Raw genomic sequence first — 17,529 nt, forward strand, 5'->3', positions numbered from 1 at the left:
GGTTACATGCAAAATGTAGAAATTTTGTGCAGCCATTAAAGGACTCAAATTGTGTGACAGAACTTACGATGTTACCAGATAATCAAATATTTCCTTCTTCATCTCCAAAAATTCAAGTATTATCAAATGTATTATTACCGAGTAATATTAAGGTAAGTTGTCCAACTTCATCTAATACACAGATTTTTAACAAACCAGTGGTTGCTGAAGTAAACAGTTTAAGAAGATGGAAAGCAAGTAATCCCAGTGAATGGAAAAGAAATGTGGCTAAAAGACGTCGTTCAGAGTGTTTACCCTATATTACTAAAAATGTTTTATGTGATGGCAATAATAGCCCTAAACCAGTTAATTGTGACAAATGCATCTATAAATGTACTGAGCATTTTTCAATGGAACTGCGACAGGTACTTTGCGCTAATTATTGGAAAATGGATTTTAAACAAAAAAAAAGATTTTGTTTTGTCAAACATACAGATTTTTACTCCAAAAATACGCGTATTAGTCAAGAAAACAAAACATAAAGAAAGATCTAATGCAAAACATTATTTCTTTGAAAATGACAATGACAAAATTCGAGTATGTAGAAATTGTTTCTGCAAAACGTTAAGTATATAAATGGATGTAGTTACGCATGCTGTGAATAATAAAGATTTGTATAGGAGCATTCTCAGGTGATGATAAACGCGGTAAACATACGCCTATTAATAAAACCAGTCCGGAATCAATTCAACAAGTATTTCCATCAATGGAGTCGCATTATAGAAGAAAGAACTCGAAACGTCAGTATTTAGATAGAAATCTAAATATCGCATCAATGTATAGCGTATATCTAGCCCTATGCAAGGAAAAAAAGTGGGTACCGGTTTCTGAAATAACATACGGAAGAATATTTTGCAGAGAGTACAACTTGTCTAAGCCAAAAAAAGACCAGTGTTCAATCTGTATATGACAGTGCAAAAGGAGGTGATAAAGAATATAAACAAAAATATATCGATCAAATAGACAGAAAGAAGTCATGTCAAAATGCAAAAGCAAAGGATAAAGAAAGAGCAAACAATGAAAATAATTTTCTTTCACCGACTTTCGACTTGCAAGCAGTATTACAAATCCCATTTGGAGATGTTAGCCAATTATACACTCGCGAAATATCTGTGTATGTGTATAATTTATGTTTTTATGAAGCAAAACTACCGAATAATGCGTACTGTTACGTTTGGACAGAGATGAATGGCCAGAAAGGAAGTTCGCAAGTTGGAAGTTGCATTTTCGACTATCTAAAGAACATTAACAGTAATGTATCCCATATCACACTGTTCTCGGATACTTGCGGTGGGCAGAACCGCAATCAAAATGTGGCTGCTTTAGTGATGTATGCAGTGGAAGTGTTAGGTAATTTTAAAATATAGGGCAAAAGTTCTTGGAAACGGGACACACTCACATGGAAGTAAATTCGATGCATTTTGCAATAGAATATGCAAAGAAAAATATTTCTGTGTACTCCTTACATGACTGGATGAACATCTTGCGCCATGCTTCTTCTTCTTATGGTGCCCTATCCAATTAGTGGATGTTGGCGACAATTCTGGCATACTCCTCTCGGTCTTGTGTGGCTCTAAAGAAAAACCCGTAAAACCGCAAAAGGTATAAATGTGTCAAAGCCGGTGAAAGAAATGAAGTATAAAGATTTCTATGACTGTACGGATCTTGCGGAAAAACTTATTAACAGAAATATTGACCAAACCGGAAAACCAGTGAAGTAGCTCAAAATCAAATGCTTAAAATTTGTGAAAGGCCACTTTGGTCGGATTTATTACAATTATGACCTTTCGGATAATTTTGATTGCATTAATGTTTTTGAAGGAGCAATAAAAGAGAGTAATCCAAAAAAATCATGCTCTGCAAGTAGACCTAAAAGAACTAAAAAATCCACTAACAACACAAATTTAAGACGTCACCAACACTGCCAAAGGTTTTAAAAATTAATTACGATATAGTATATCTCATTTTATGTATCTTTTTTTCCAAAAAAGTTGTCTGTTGACGTCAAATCTCTAAATAGACAAGTTTTTAAGTTATGAGCAAAATAATGCGTTTGATTGTATATTTAAAAATAGTTCCACGAAAAAATTGATGAATGATACACTTGTGTCAAGTAAAAAAACTAACTTAATCGCCCTAGCAACCCATTTTATAAGTAAAAGCTATCATTGAGACGATCGATTTATATGGCACAAGATAGACAAAAAATAGTTTTGCAATACAAGAAGGGTGAAGATAGACACCGATATTCGTATAAATAAACATACCTGAGTCTCTGCAGTACCGCTGGCGAAAGCGCTAAGCAGATTCTGTTCATTGTACGTCTGATCGAAGCTGGAGCTGTAAGTCCGCATGTCCACTGGTCCCGGAAGAGGCGGAGTAACGTCTGGGAACGCCTGCGGTGGTTCGTTGTCCGAACTGGTGAGAGATATGTCTGTTTTCGATCGGCTGTCTTCGATTGGAGTTGGCGGCCTCAGTTCGCGTAAATCAGTATTATAACTCCTACCTATAAACCAAACATTACATTTATACAAATACCGACAATTACATATTAGGTCTCTTAGATAAAAATATCGTTTCAGATCTACATTTTTACCTTTATGTGATGTTTGTGATGGACTAGAAAATTTCGGCGACCGAGGCGAATCTCTGGTGGACGAAAACGGCTCGAACTTCCTTTCGTGGATGTCCAAGGACTTTCTTCGCTCCCTCATTGACTTCAAATCAGCCATGTTGTCATTGGAAATATCTTCATCGAAGTCTAGATCATAAACAGTACCGACTAATTTGTTGTGAATAGTACCCGCACTCACAAAATCGTAGTCGCTATGGTGATTACCCCTAATAATAAAAAAAATAATTAATATTTTACTATTTCGTCAAAAAGTTTCTATACGAACCTTCCTCTACCTCTTCCTCGTCCTCTTCCTCTCATCGTTCCCGATCCTCGGTTCAATCCTGTCTTTCCTGAACCCCTCTTAGAATCGCCTCGCCCCCTACCGGGCCCGCTTTGTTTAAGTGCAGTCTCTTGTCTCGGGCTTTTTCCTGGACTCTTAGCGGGTGACTTGTTCATCATTTGCGAACTCACTCTAGCGGAAGTCCTGGTGGGTTTGCTGGGAGATTTCTTACCAGCCGAGCTATTTGACTTCAGCGAAGTACTAGGGGAAGGAAGGGTGCTGTTAGCCGTTGGCGTCGAATTACTGAGAGCGGGTGAAGGAATGATCTGTTGAAATAAAAATAGAATAAAGAAATGTTTGCCTCATCATAAAAAAGCTGTAGATACTTACCTCTTCAGTCGACGTCGTTGGAGTCAAGGACGGAACAGCTACAGGATCAATGGATGGAGTTCCGAGTAACTGTTCGTCCAATTGTTGTTCCAGTGGCTTCATAGGATCCGCAGATTGTGGCATGTTGACCATGGCAGCGGTAAAGGCCATATTGTGCTGCGACGACGTAAAAGCAGCAGTACAGGGCGAAGAATAGTTGACTGAAGATTCTTCCAATGGTTTCGTCGTCGGCATGGAGAGAGGTTGAGCTGGAAAAGGAGCACCAAAAGCAGGAGGCGGATGATACATCGGAGCAGGTCCCGTAGGAGGAAACGGTAACTGAGTATTAAGATTCGGCGGAGGAAACAAACTAACGGGATAACAGGAACCGTCCGGAGCTGAATAACCGCCAAAATTATCCATAGGATTCGGTGGAAATGCCGGCGGAACTTGGTTTGGTAAGTAAGATGCTGCCATGTCCAAAGTTGCGTGGTTCACCAATCTTACGTCGGGAATGCGAGGTTCTTCTTCGTCTCGCCGGGAACTAGACGAAGTTGATGAGGAAGAGCTGGACGATGACCTTGAAACAGATCTAGATATGGACACATTGCCATTGATTAAAAAAATAAACAAAACAAAAAAAATCTGACAATTATTCTTTCACCGCTTTTAAAACATAAAAGGAACAGAATATAACACTATGCCACACGTACAAGATATTCAAAACATTATTGGTCAACCGAAGTAACATAGCTGAACCAATATGGATCCCATAACAAACGGCTTTTAGATCCAATAAAAACTGTATAGCACAAATTGTTAATATGTGTGTTCATTGAAGATGGTTCGAGGGAGGGCAGATTACTGAAGTAGCATTGGTTGACTTGACAATACTTCAACATAAAATTTATCAGATTACAAGGGACCCAATTTTTACAGACATGATTCGCACCCTTTTGCAGAACCGTCGGTTCTATGTAGAGTTCCAGGGCAGAAAAAGTCGCTGGAGACCTCAAAATAATGAGCTTCCGCAAGGACCTTATTCAAATGTGAAGAATCAGAAACCATCCAATACAAAATTTATCCAGCTACCCACAATGCCCCGTGACCTGTACATTGTAAGATCTCGTGCTGACGAAGCAAAATGCTATTAAAGTGGCCCAGTTTTGGTCAGATAGTTTAATATGTTTAAATTCTTAGGATTTTGTTACATATATATATCTATCTTGTTATGTTTGTTTTGTCTGTTACTTATATGTATGTAAATTAATTTTTAATTGATGTAAAGACCCTTTTGAAGTAAAATAAAAATAAGTAAAGAGCATACAAAACATAAAGTGTTTGTTTGTCCAAACTCAACTATATCCAAAGTATGTATATTTTTCAACTAAACCAACTAAAAAGTAAAATAAAAAAGAATTCTTACCTTCGATTCGGTATGACTTCGCAGTCGGCCCACTTGGCTTGCGGGTGAATATTGGCGTACGGCATCGGACTGTTCATGCAATCCATGGACGAAGGATCGATGAGAGGCGTCTGCGATATTCTCCTGTCGATTCTGTCTTGCAACAAAGGCGAATGGGTCTTGAGCACCTCCTCCTGAAGTCGGGCTTCTAATTGGGCAGGTAACGAGTTCAATTGTTTCTTGTGATTTTCTTGATTGTTTTCGGTGGCGTTGTTCGCGTATTGCTCCAAATAATGAGGTACTACCGGTTCCGGAACGATGGACGGTACACTGGAGTCGGCACTCATCGATGGCACCAATGAGTCTATGTAATTTCGCGGGTCTACCGCTTGTACGTTCGGGTAATTATCGCTAGGAGGAACCCAACGCTCGTCGCCTTGAACGGGCGCCGTATGATCCGTGAGACTTTCATTTTGGTGAACAATATCTTTAGGCAGATCGGAAGGAACACTCAGATAGTTGTAGTCCTGCTGTTGGTCTTTGTTGATCTCTGGGAACGGTTTAGAGGGAGCGACCTCCGTGACCTGAACTTTTAGTTCTAATTCTACATTCGATGTCTCTTTAGCGTCTTTGTTCATGTGATCTACAAGTTGTTGTTGTTGTTCTTGAGGGAATTCTACTTCGCTCGTTGTCGGCTCGTCTATATCACTAACGCCAGATTTCTTCGAGAGTCCCATCCGCAATTTCTCTACGAGATTAAGAGTTTCTCTGGCACTGTCTTCTTTTGTATCCTCTCGTATTATGGCATTGCTAGTGTTAAAGTTCCAAGTGAGGGAACTCTTCATCAAATCGTCATCTTTGGTGATTCCCATGTCGTCAAAATTGACCAAGTCTAAGAAATCATTATCTTTAATATGCGGTTGTGGGGAGAATATAGACCGATTCTGCAAAACTTGATTGGTTATGCCTGCTGGTTTTAACGAATTTTTCTTCTCGGCTTCTAGATCGTTCAGCAATGTTTTCGTTACATCGGATGTGACACTGAAAGCTTCTTGAACGACTTCCGCTTGGCGATTAAAGAGATCTTTTGCTTTGTGCGTTTGTAAATGATCATCTACTATCTTATCTGCTAAAGTGATTTCATCGGTTGCCTTGGACTGTTTAGGTGTGGGAGGTTTCTTAATTTCTATTTTATTTTCTTTGGTTTCGCTGTTAGATAGTTTATTAGCGAATATATCGTCTATACTTCTACCCTTGCTAACAGGTTTCTTTGTTGATATCTTCCTTTCGTCCTTAATTTCCGATTTCTTTTCGAGTTGTTCTTTCAATTCTTTGTTGGGAGATTTAACTAGTGATTCTATTTTCGGTGGTTTATCGACTGGTTTGGTAACTTTATCGGTAAGATCGGGCAACGATAAATCATTTTTAGGTTCTTCCAGTTTTGGTTTGTCAGGGGTGACAGTTTGTTCCAACGGTTTCTTTTCTTCAATTGGTTTTGGTTTATCTGAGGCTTTATTCGGTTTATTACTTTGCTCAATATGATTTTTATCGGGTATAGTTAATTTTTCTGGTGCGATCAGAGGTTTTTCTGACGGTTTTGTAAGATTGTCGATCGCTTTATTCAAGTCTTTCTTGACCTTTTCAGGTTTCTCAACCTTATCTAATTTTTCTTCTTTTACCTCTGGAGTACCAAAAAGTCTTTCCATTTTACCCTTTGTGGCGGACACTTCTTTGTCGACCTTTCTCGTCGTTATTTCTTTCTCTAAAGAAGTTGTTTCAAGCGATTTGGCGTCTTTCAATTTCTTGTCCGTTTTCCTGACCGGAGAGAGTAATTTGGTGTCTTTTTCGTCCACACTATCTCGTGGAGTTGGTTTGGCCTTTCTTCCTTTGGTAGATTTCGATTCCCCTTCCAAACCGACACGTTGGCCATCAGACAAATCTCTACTCCTGACATTAGCATCTCCGAGCCGTTCACCAGAGTTCGATATCCTGGGACGACCTCTAGGAGCTCTTCCTCGTCCTCTAGGTGGTCGTGACGGTTGTTGTTCTTCACGTTTAGAAGTCGCCGAAGGCTGTTTCTTATCGGGACTCCTCTTGGGTTTGGTAAGTTCATTTGCGGCTCGCGATGGAGAGTCTGTTCGGGTAGTAGGAGGTGAAGGGGATTTAGCTTTCTTTGTAGGTGATGAGGGAGGACTTGAATCGCTAGAGCTTGAGGAACCAGAGGTTGCCGCAGACCTGGCTCCCTTGTCAAGAAAGGGCAAGTCCTTGGCAACACTCCGCTTGCTACTCTCCGATCGCGGCTGCTGTTGGTTGGACTTTTCATCGGCGTTCTCTTCGTCGCTGTCAGAACTCGAAGAACTGGATGAATCCGACGAACTACTAGTAGAGGAAGACGAATTGCTGCTCGAATTAGTGGAAGACTTTCTTTTGATTTCAGATACTTTCGCGGGTTTCGACACTTCAACCTCTTTTTTAACTTCTGGTTTCTTTATTGTATCTACTTTCTTAACATCAGTTTCTTTCTTGACTTTATCGGCAAGTTCTTGAGTTGGTCCCGTTTCAGCTGCTTGGGGAACAACGGGCTTTCCGAGACCACTCTTAATATGCTCGGCAGCCTTTTTAGCAGCTTGTCGCTGTGGTACATATAGCAGTTCTTGAGGTTCGATCTTTTCAATTTCTTTATCGATGTCAAATACATCTATAGCTTGTTTATTTTCCTTGTCCTTCTTCTTTTCTTTAACCTCTTTAGTTGGCGGTTGTTCCTTTTCTTTTTCTTTTTCTCTTTCTTTAGGTGTTTCCTCCTCTTTTACGATATCTTTGACTTCTTTGTCTTTGACTTCTTTTGATGGTTTTTCCTTCACTTCTGTTTCTTTTTCTTTAACATCTTTTTCTTTATTATCTTTCGTCTGTTTCGTCTTTAATTTTTGCTTTGGTTTTTCTTCCACTTTCGGTGGTGGTTCTTCGACGGTAGCAGGATGGTCTTTGGCTCTCGAAGTCGTATTTGTCTTTAGGTTTTCTGTAGCTTTCTTAGCCGCCTGCCTTTGAGGAACAATGAGATCAGAAGGTACGTAATCTTTTTTCTTCGAATCCTTCTCTTTTTTAGCCTCTTCTGGTTTAGCTTTCTTTTTAACTTCTGTCGTACTATTACTATTTTTATTTCCTTTAGAAGGTTTGTGGGAAAATTCTTTAACTGCTGCCTTTGTACGTAACTTACTTTGGGAATCACTAGTGGCATTGGACGATTTGTCGTCGTTTTTGCCGGAATCGTCGGAGCTATCCGTGTCCGAGTATATTGACGACATGGATTTCGCAGTCGATTTATGATTGTCTTCTTTATTTAGCGATTTTATCGGCATCATCAGTTCGTCGCTATCACTAGCCGAATCACCTAATTCTTTATCCATTTGACTTAACCTCGACCTAGAAAATTGGCTCCAATCCTTTTTGGAATCTTTAATGTCATCTTCACTACTAGTGTCCAAACCGTGTTTAACTGGAGCATTATGTTTCTTTCGCCTCTTTCTCTCCACAACTTTACTGACATTATTAGACTTTCGTGGTATAGATCTTTTCTTTGTTGTGCTAGACACAGAAGGTTTTTCTTCTTCGCTATCAGTGTGCAATCTATTTTCTTTATTATCTTTTGGTTTTTCGTCACTACTGCTTGGTTCTGACATACTGCTGCCATATAAACTGGCACTTCTTCGTTTGGAAGAACCATTAAAGTACACTTTCTTGTAGGGATTATTTTTAACGTCTTTGAATAAGCCATTAACCTCCACTTTGGATTCGTCTCCTGAATGCGCCGGTGACTTGCCAGCTATTCTTGCTAGGATAGCTTCCAAGTCGTGGGTGTGATCTTCCGCTTCATTATGTGAATAAAGTCTGTCATAAATGGAAGGACCATGATTAGCTTCTATGACGGCTTCGATCACAGATGGAGGTAATGACGGAGAAGAATCTAACACTGCAGTTTGTTTATGGAACGTCTGCTCCCTCATTCTGAAGAACGATCTCGACAATTTTTCTCTTCTACTAACCATATAACATAAGTTTCTAACCCGCTCTAGATCTTGTCTCAATTGTACAAACATTTTCATTTTTTCAACGTCGGCTTGTTCTCTCTTGTGAGAAAGCATGTCAACGTCTTCTGATTTCGGTGGAAGCAAAGGTTTGTTAAAACCAGCTTTTCTCTTCAATTTCCAATAATTATAGATGTATATTAAGGCGTCATTGTCAAGGTTAAAATGAATATCTTTTACGGAAACGTGTTTAAAAAATTCCGCTTCTATTTCTTGCAGGCGAATCGCACGCGCTTGATTCTTCTCTTCTGACGTCATATCTTTACGTTTTTTCCTCTTACAATCGTCATCTTCCGATCCGGAACATATACTTTTTTCTTTTTTACTAGATTTGCTATGTTTTTCGCAATAAGATCTAAGTTTGACGCCATCGTCCGCGTTTTCGTCCTCTATAATAGCTCGCATTTCGAGGCCGTGTTTGAATGCGCACGTCACGTGGTATGCGGTTTTACAAGTCTTTACCGAACACTGTATACACGCGCCGACTCGCTCCCGACAAAGGACGCATATTAAAGCCCAACGGCTTTGCGGAATGCTGGATACTTTAGTAATGGGTTCCATTTTTTCAACACATCCTAAAAATTTGAAATTTATAAACGTTGTATGAAATATTTATTATATAGAGAAGTTGATAACAAAAAAGGATTTTAAAATAGTATTTAGGATGTTTCTAAAGTAATCTAAAATATTTTAATTTTAAAACAAACGATTCCTACCAACATGGGTCATAAGTTTTTATATTATAGTTTAATAATTTAACAATATACAAGTTCAATGTAAGTATATACAGTTAAAATAATATGCCGGTTATACTGACTAAAATCAAAGGTCCCAACTGAATGCTATAATGATCGTCTTATCAAAAACATTGTTTTTTACGACACACCTGATTAAGCGACTACATTTAACCAGTGGCGGTTGGTATCACTTTGCTTGCAGGAGCGTTAACTATATTTCTTTCTATTAAAAAAATATTTAAACCAGCTATTGAAAACAAAGGTCAATGTATTGTATACAACAATAAAAACTGATAAACTGCGTTAGCAACGGCAGGAGTATATCGAATACCATGCACATGTGGAATGGTATATGTGGGAACCACGAAAAGACACACAAACACAAGGATAAATGAACATAAAAGCCATTGTCGTTTAGAACATATCGACAAATCTGCCGTTGCCGAACACGCTTTGGGAAGCGGAGAACATCGAATACTGTGTGAAGAAACGCAGATGCTGGACAAAACTTCACAGTACTACCCACGGTTGTATCGGGAAGCGGTGGAAATATATAAGCACCCAAATAATTTTAATCGGATAGAAGAGGGACTGAAAATTAACAAGACATGGATACCGATATTAAAATCCACAAACATTCTGATTCAGATAACGAGAGCGATGGTGAGAGTTTAGAAAGCGATGAAGATGAGTATTTTATAGCGAAAGATAAACAAACAAAGTTGTATAAATATTCAGTGGTGAGCAAATGTAGCAAAACTTCCAGAAAAATATTGTAAAAATACTTCCTGGGCCAAAGCTGAGTGCTAGAGATATTACCAATGAGAGAAGTGCTTTCGAAAAAATTTTTAGTGACGATATTATTGAAAATATAGTTGAGTGTACAAACTTGAAAATTGCAAATATGCGAATAAAGTATAACCGACCGAGACGGGCTAAAGACACAACAAAAACAGAAATTATGGCATTTATCGGACTACTACTTCTTGCAGGAACTAAAAAGCAAAACCATACACATTTTCTTGAATTGTGGACTAAAGACGGAACCGGCTCAGAAATATTTAGAGCGTGCATGAGTGCTGATCGACTTTTATTTTTGCTTGCTGCTCTAAGATTTGATGACAAAAATAGTAGAGGGATACGCAAGGAAACTGATAAGCCTGCTGCTATTCGAGTTACACTGGATCGTTTTGTGGAGAACTGCAACAATAACTACTGTTTAGGAGAAGAAGTAACAATTGACGAAATGTTAATACCTTTCAGAGGTAGATGCAGTTTTATTCAATATATCCCGTCCAAGCCTGCAAAGTATGGGTTAAAAGTATTTGTATTGTGTGATGCCCAGACATTTTATGTTACAAATTTAAGAGGTGTATTGTGGTAATCAGCCACAAGGACCTTACAACAAATCAAATAAACCTACTGATATTGTACATCGTTTACTTCAAGACTGGAAAGGGAAAAACCGGAACTTGACATGTGATAATTGGTACACAAGTTACTCATTGGTCAATGATCTTTTGAAAGATAAAGTAACAATGGTTGGCACACTAAAGAAAAATAAACGGGAGCTGCCGTTGGAGTTCCTACCACATAAAGAAAGAGAAGTTGGATCGTTCCTTTTCGGATTTCAAAAAGAGGTAACTATAATGTCATATGTCCCTGCAAAAAATAAAGCTGTGTCTTTGATATCAACCATGCATAATGATTCTGCAGTAGATCCGGAGAAAAAAAAGCCAAATATAATTTTAGATTATAATTCTCACAAAGGAGGTGTCGACACAGTAGATAAAATGTGCAGTACATACTCGGTATCAAGGAGAACGCAAAGGTGGTCGATGGTTATATTTTTTCAGCTCCTAAACATCGCAGGAATTAAGAGCCAAATCCTGTATAATGCTGCAAATATAAACAATCCTCAAAAATATAGAAGGATATTTTTAAAGGAATTATCTTTATCTTTGTTGAGACCACACCTTTCAGAACGAGCAGAAATACAGTGTTTGTCCTTAGATTTAAAACTATTCCTGAAGAAATATAAAGCTACTGTAGTGGAACAAGAAGAAGAAGAACCACCAGCAAAATACGAGGAAGGTGCTATTGCTGCGGAAGGCGTAAAAATAGAGTGACAACCATTTCGTGTCAGACATGCAGGAGAATGGTTTGCAAAGAACGTTCCACCATTATTTGTCCTGAGTGTATTAACTCAAATAACCAGGAAGAAGACGAAAGTTAATAAAGACTCGTATGTGTTTATTTTTCTACCTAGTTAAAAATTTAAAAATTTTCGCATATTTTTTTAGGTTGGTGTTTCAATATGTAATAAATTACTGTTTTCGTTTTTTCTCACTGGTCTACCATTTTGAATTATTTTTTAGTTTTATTTTTTATTATATAATAACTAATTATTGATTAAACACAACTTGTGCAATTTAATATAGTTCTAATTATTAAAGAAATTTTGTTTCTGTAGCTATTTGTAACTGGTGTATAGAGTACACCGCGCCCATATTTGAGATTCATGGTTGGGCGCCCATAGTTAAAGGTTCTTGTATCTAATATAAAGTTTTCTCAAAGCACCTCTTAAGAATTCAGTATTACAAGATAAAACTTCCCAATGTTCCTCTTCCCCCCAACCAGTAATGACAAGATGGGGGGGGGGGGCTAGTTGGAAGCAGATTTTTTATTGTACCCAATTTACTGATCTAAAACAGTTAATTACTGAGTTGATTCAGTTGCATAAAAACTGTTGATGCAAAAAACTTGGTGCTAAATAAACTACTACAGTGGAACCTCGATTATCCGGCTCTCCATTAACCGTCACCTCTGTTAACCATCAATGGTCAAGATCCATACATAATATTGACCACATAACTTACATAAGTAAAAATTTAGTCATCAATTCATTTTGTTTGAGCATTGCGATAAGCAACAAAATTCGTTGAAATGTACACGTGCAGTTATGCCACCACCGCATTTTTTTATGTAAATAATTTTTGTTCTTATTCAGGGCTCTGGATTAAATTTCAATTTAAATAGGTAATGATAAATGATACCGTGCTTTTATAAAGTTCTATTTTTAGAATCGCAAGCCGAAAATAAAAACGCACAGCACAATAATAAATTATTACAGTCAATATCTCTGTATCACAATAATTCAGTTAAAATATTTTTCACCTAAGAAGACCGCTTTGCAATTAAATGCTGGTAACTTTATTACTAGCGGACCAGATAAGCGGTGATATATTTTACACTACCTTTATGAATAACATACTGCTCTGTTGTTTCAATCAGCACTGCTCAACAAGCTATGGTTTATTGGTTTTAATATTTTATTGCAATAGTACGAGAGCGGAATATTTATTTAAACAGTGAATTTATTACATGTTAATTTTTTTTAATTTCTTCTGACGTATCGTATAATGTAGGTTTACCCAATAATCAAAGTTATGCATTTACAAGAACATATTATTTGAAAAATAAGGAGTAAATACCACGTGTCATAATAATTGTAATCTCAGGAAAAAAGACAGCTAAGATTTTATACACACTTAAAATTTTTTTAAATCCACACAATCATTGAAAAACGATTCATACTGTTTAAAATTTCTTTCTGTTAACGACACTGTCATCGACAAAGTAGATTTAAATTCAAACGTCATCATATTTCTCTTCTGTTTATCGTTAAAAATTAATTGATGGTCGTGGGTTGTATTTTTGTTATTTAATATTTTAACAATACATACTCAGCAAAAACCTTATTTAAAACATGCGAACGGTTTTTGCAATCACAATCAATGCAGTGTTTATGCGTGTTTAGCATTGGCTGTTAAATAATTTGTGTTCGATTGTTTCGTCTGTTGTGCAACCCTCGTCCTTTTTAGGGTGTAGTAGTTGTATATAAGTACCTATTTTTTATAGTAGTGAAGCGGTACTTAAAGCAAAATGAGTAATTTGGAAGAAAATAAAATACAGTCGAAACGTAGAGTGTTATCTCCAGAAGAACGGCGTTTAGTTCTAAAAGTCGAAAATTATTTCAATTTGGAAAAAAATAATATGGGTCCATTGACATCTGTTATGGCAGTTCAGAAATGCATATGCATGGCTTGCGGTATCTCAGAGAGGACATTCCGAAGAATTAATAACATGAGTGAGGATGAAATAAATAAAGTAAGCAAGAGAAATCGTCAACATCCAAAAATTTTAGATTTGCACCAGTCAATTAAACTTGCAATTAAAAATATTATATACAATATGTATAAAGCCAAAGAACATGTAACAGTTAGTGCTGTGTTGCAAAAAATAAAAGACAAGGAACTGTGTGATATTAGTTTAACAAGTTTGTGGAAAGTGTTGAAACATTTAGGTTTTCGATATAAAAAGACAAATAATAGACAAGTATTGTGTGAACTCTCTAATGTTGTTTCAAAACGGTGGCATTTTTTAAGAAAATACATGAACAATAAAATGTCTGATAGTCCGAGGCAAGTTGTATTTTTAGACGAAACTTGGATTTTCGCTAAAGGAAATATGTCAAAATCATCTTGGCAAGATGGCACCACGAAATGTTATTCTTCTAGTCGTTCCGGTAATGGTAAACGCTACATTATACTTCATGCTGGAAATGATGAGGGTTTTATTCCTGACGCTAGTTTAATTTTTTCGTCCACAAAGAATACAGATGATTACCATGGAAATATAGTTGCAAATATTTTTGAAGAATGGTTTGAAGAAAATTTGTTAAAAAAATTGGAGCGACCATCCATAATAGTCTTGGATAATGCATCCTACCACTCAAGAGTAGAAGAGAGATTTCCTTCAAGCAGCTGGACAAAAGAAGAAATAAAGTTGTGGTTGACAGAAAAGAAAATTTATCACAGTGACATATTTTTAAAAGTCGATTTACTTCAAAGGTGTGGAGAGCACAAAATTCAAAAGAACTTTGTTATTGACCAAATGGCTCTTAAATATGGTCATGAAGTTCTTCGACTTCCGCCCTACCATTGCCACTATAATGCAATTGAGTTAGTTTGGGGTATAGCCAAAAAATTTTATGATAAACATGCATCCAAAACAAAAGATGACGCTAGCGTTCTTGGTTTATGGAAAGAATCGCTAGAACAAATAAAGGCAGAACAATGGCAAAATTGTATTAGACATACGGAAGACATAATCGTTCAGTCTTTTCAAACCGAACGAGTTATAGATGAGGTCCGGCCTCTAGAAAATTCAGATAGTGACGACTCTGCTAGTGAAATATCAGACAGTGAATAGGACAAATCGTTTGCTAAAAAGAAGAAACAAAAAAGTGTTTCGGGAATTCAATTCGGACTTTGTGGTGTGTTTTAGTTAAACGGTAAAGTACCTTCGGTCTAATTACTGGACAGTATACTCTCAATAGCTTTGGTGTTAATTACTGGACTACACGTGTTTAAACATTTTGTTTTGCTGAAAACTCGGAAGTGATGTAGTGCCAATTTGTTTCAAGGTTATATTTAATACAGTGTCGTTTCATGCACAATATTTTTTTTGGGTTTTTTGTAATTTTAAAAATTTATTTTTACAATTTGTTTAAAAACAAAAAAAATAGGATAGTTTGAACTATGTATCACGAATCATTAACTAAAAAGTCTTGTATCGGCATGTAAGTAGTATTTTGTTTGTTGAGTTTTGTTGAGTTGTTACTTTGTCTGCTAAATCAATTTTATGCATATTAATAAACACAGACATGTAATATTGGCATAATTACTATAACCTTTTTTGATCTTTATCTTTATAAGACAGCACCCTAATATGGGCTTTTTATAATTTCAGCATTTAATTTACTTTGTACCGTTTGACCTGAAGATGCTTTGCAAAGTGTAGAAAGCGAAACCGGTCGTTTTGGTAGTAAAATTAAATTGATTGTGAGTAAGTCTTATTTTATTTCTTTTACCTATTTGAAATGGACTCACACAAGCAACACATTCATGATTTAAAAAATTTTTTTTAAAAAAGTTTGAACAAGTTTTCACCTGGGCAACCTATTGAACCTTATTTTGAGGTATCTCATGAAATTTATTATGCGAAAAAATCTCATGGGAATATTTTTCGAACAAAACCGAACTTTCCGCCTTGTCTATACAGGGTAACTCATAACTATTGGGACATAGACTAAGGATAGGTTATTTGGACCAAAATATGGCTATTGGGCCAAATATGCCTTAATAAAATGTTGCTGAGAAAAAAGATACATGGTGTTAAAGTTAATTTTTGTTTTTCGTTTTTTGCTAATAGTTTCCTATATATTTATAAATTGCTATCAACATTGGCACAGTGGCATAATCTTAGACAAGAAATAGTATTTTATTTACAATTTTACGTTTTGTCATAGAAGGCGCCACGTGGATCATTCCATTGAGTCTAAACTTTTTCTGATGAAACTTTTTAGGAATTTTTATTAGAAAATATTATGTAAACATCATTTTTACGTAAAATTGGTACTCTTGTTTAAATATGATAATTTCAACCGTTTTCGATAAAAACGCAGTCGAACTGCTTAGAGTCTTAAAAAAGGATTTCAAATATTATTTCATTTATGAAAAGTATGCTTTGGACTGTCAGATAATTGTTGTTGGTAAATGTCATTTGTTCAGAGTAAATTATTTTTGATGTTACAGTGTAGTGTAATGTTGCATTTTTTAAAAGTAATCATTACTTTTTTTTATTGAAATGCCTCGTCACAATCATTTTACTAATGAAGAAATGCGAGATATGATTTGCGTATACGCACAAGAAAATTTTTGCGGTCGCTCGGCAGCCAGAAGGTATGGATGTTATATGCAAATAAAAGGCAACCAAATCACAAAACTTTTGCAAGATTATATCGTAGTTTAGGTGAAACTGGGTCATTTCACACTAAAAATCGGGGTGGTCGACCGAAACAAATCACACCTAATCAAGAAGATGAACTTTTGGTTCGAGTAGATGAAAATCCTGAAATAAGTTAACGACATCTATCAGCAGCAACAGGAGTAAGTCAGTCGTCTATTGTTAGAATTCTAAAAAAAAGAGAACCTCCATCCTTATCACTTCACTCCTGTTCAAAATTTACTTCCAACAGATCTTCCATGACGGTTACAGTTTTGCCAACGTATTCTGAATAAACATCGCAATGACAGACACTTTATTAAGAATATTATGTTCACCGACGAAGCAACTTTTACCAGACGAGGGGTTTTTAATTGGCGAAATAGTCATTATTGGGAAGAAGAAAACCCGCATGCTATTAAAGCTAGACATTTTCAGCATGAGTTTAAATTGAATATTTGGTGTGGCATTATAGGCGACCAACTACTAGGGCCTTATGTTCTTCCTCCGAATTTAAATGGAGATTCTTATTTATTCTTTTTGGAAAATACTCTTAGTGATATTTTCGATGATCTGTCACTGGATGTAAGAAGAAAAATTGGCAGAGGCAGTGATTTTCAATGGCCACCAAGAAGTCCTGAGTACAACCAGCTAGATTTTTATTTTTGGAGACATATGAAGTCCTTAGTTTATGCCAATGAAATTAATACACGAGACGAACTTTGGAGAAACATTCAAAATGCAGCTAATCCTTTAAGGGGACAGAATAATATTTTTTTTAACGTCCGAAAATCCTTTATAAAAAGAATTAGAAAAGGTATAGAAATCGGAGGAGACCATGTAGAACATTTAGTTTGAGTTTTTGTGAGTTCTTTTAAGTTAAAGTATGTTTAGTTTTGATTTATCGTCAAAACGGAAACCTTACGTTAGTTGCAACTTTGTTTATTAGTTTGGTATTTGATAGTGGAATTGTAAATAAAATACTATTTCTTATCTAAGATTATGCCCCTGTGCCAATTTTGATAGCAATTTATAAATATACAGGGAAACTATTAGCAAAAAACGAAAAACAAAAATTAACTTTAACACCCTGTATCTTTTTTCTCAACATTTTATATATACATAAGGCGTATTTGGCCCAATAGCCATAT

The 17,529-nt window shown here is 36.3% G+C and overlaps 1 protein-coding gene across 4 annotated transcripts in view; it reads right to left on the minus strand.

The window, feature by feature from the left end:
• rno (PHD finger protein rhinoceros) overlaps positions 1–17,529 on the minus strand; it is a 63,554-nt gene that overhangs the window by 22,417 nt on the left and 23,608 nt on the right. For 3 of the 4 annotated variants that reach the window (XM_072545107.1, XM_072545108.1, XM_072545109.1), the window contains 5 exons: positions 4,732–9,367; positions 3,327–3,897; positions 2,940–3,262; positions 2,636–2,880; positions 2,307–2,545 (listed from right to left, as the gene is read on the minus strand). In XM_072545107.1, coding sequence (XP_072401208.1) covers positions 2,307–2,545; positions 2,636–2,880; positions 2,940–3,262; positions 3,327–3,897; positions 4,732–9,367 — 6,014 coding nt within the window. The remainder of the gene's footprint in view (positions 1–2,306; positions 2,546–2,635; positions 2,881–2,939; positions 3,263–3,326; positions 3,898–4,731; positions 9,368–17,529) is intronic. The other variant, XM_072545110.1, reaches the window with a different exon arrangement.

The sequence above is a fragment of the Diabrotica undecimpunctata genome, chromosome 9 (genome assembly GCF_040954645.1).
Source record: "Diabrotica undecimpunctata isolate CICGRU chromosome 9, icDiaUnde3, whole genome shotgun sequence".
Taxonomy (NCBI): Eukaryota; Metazoa; Arthropoda; class Insecta; order Coleoptera; family Chrysomelidae; genus Diabrotica; species Diabrotica undecimpunctata.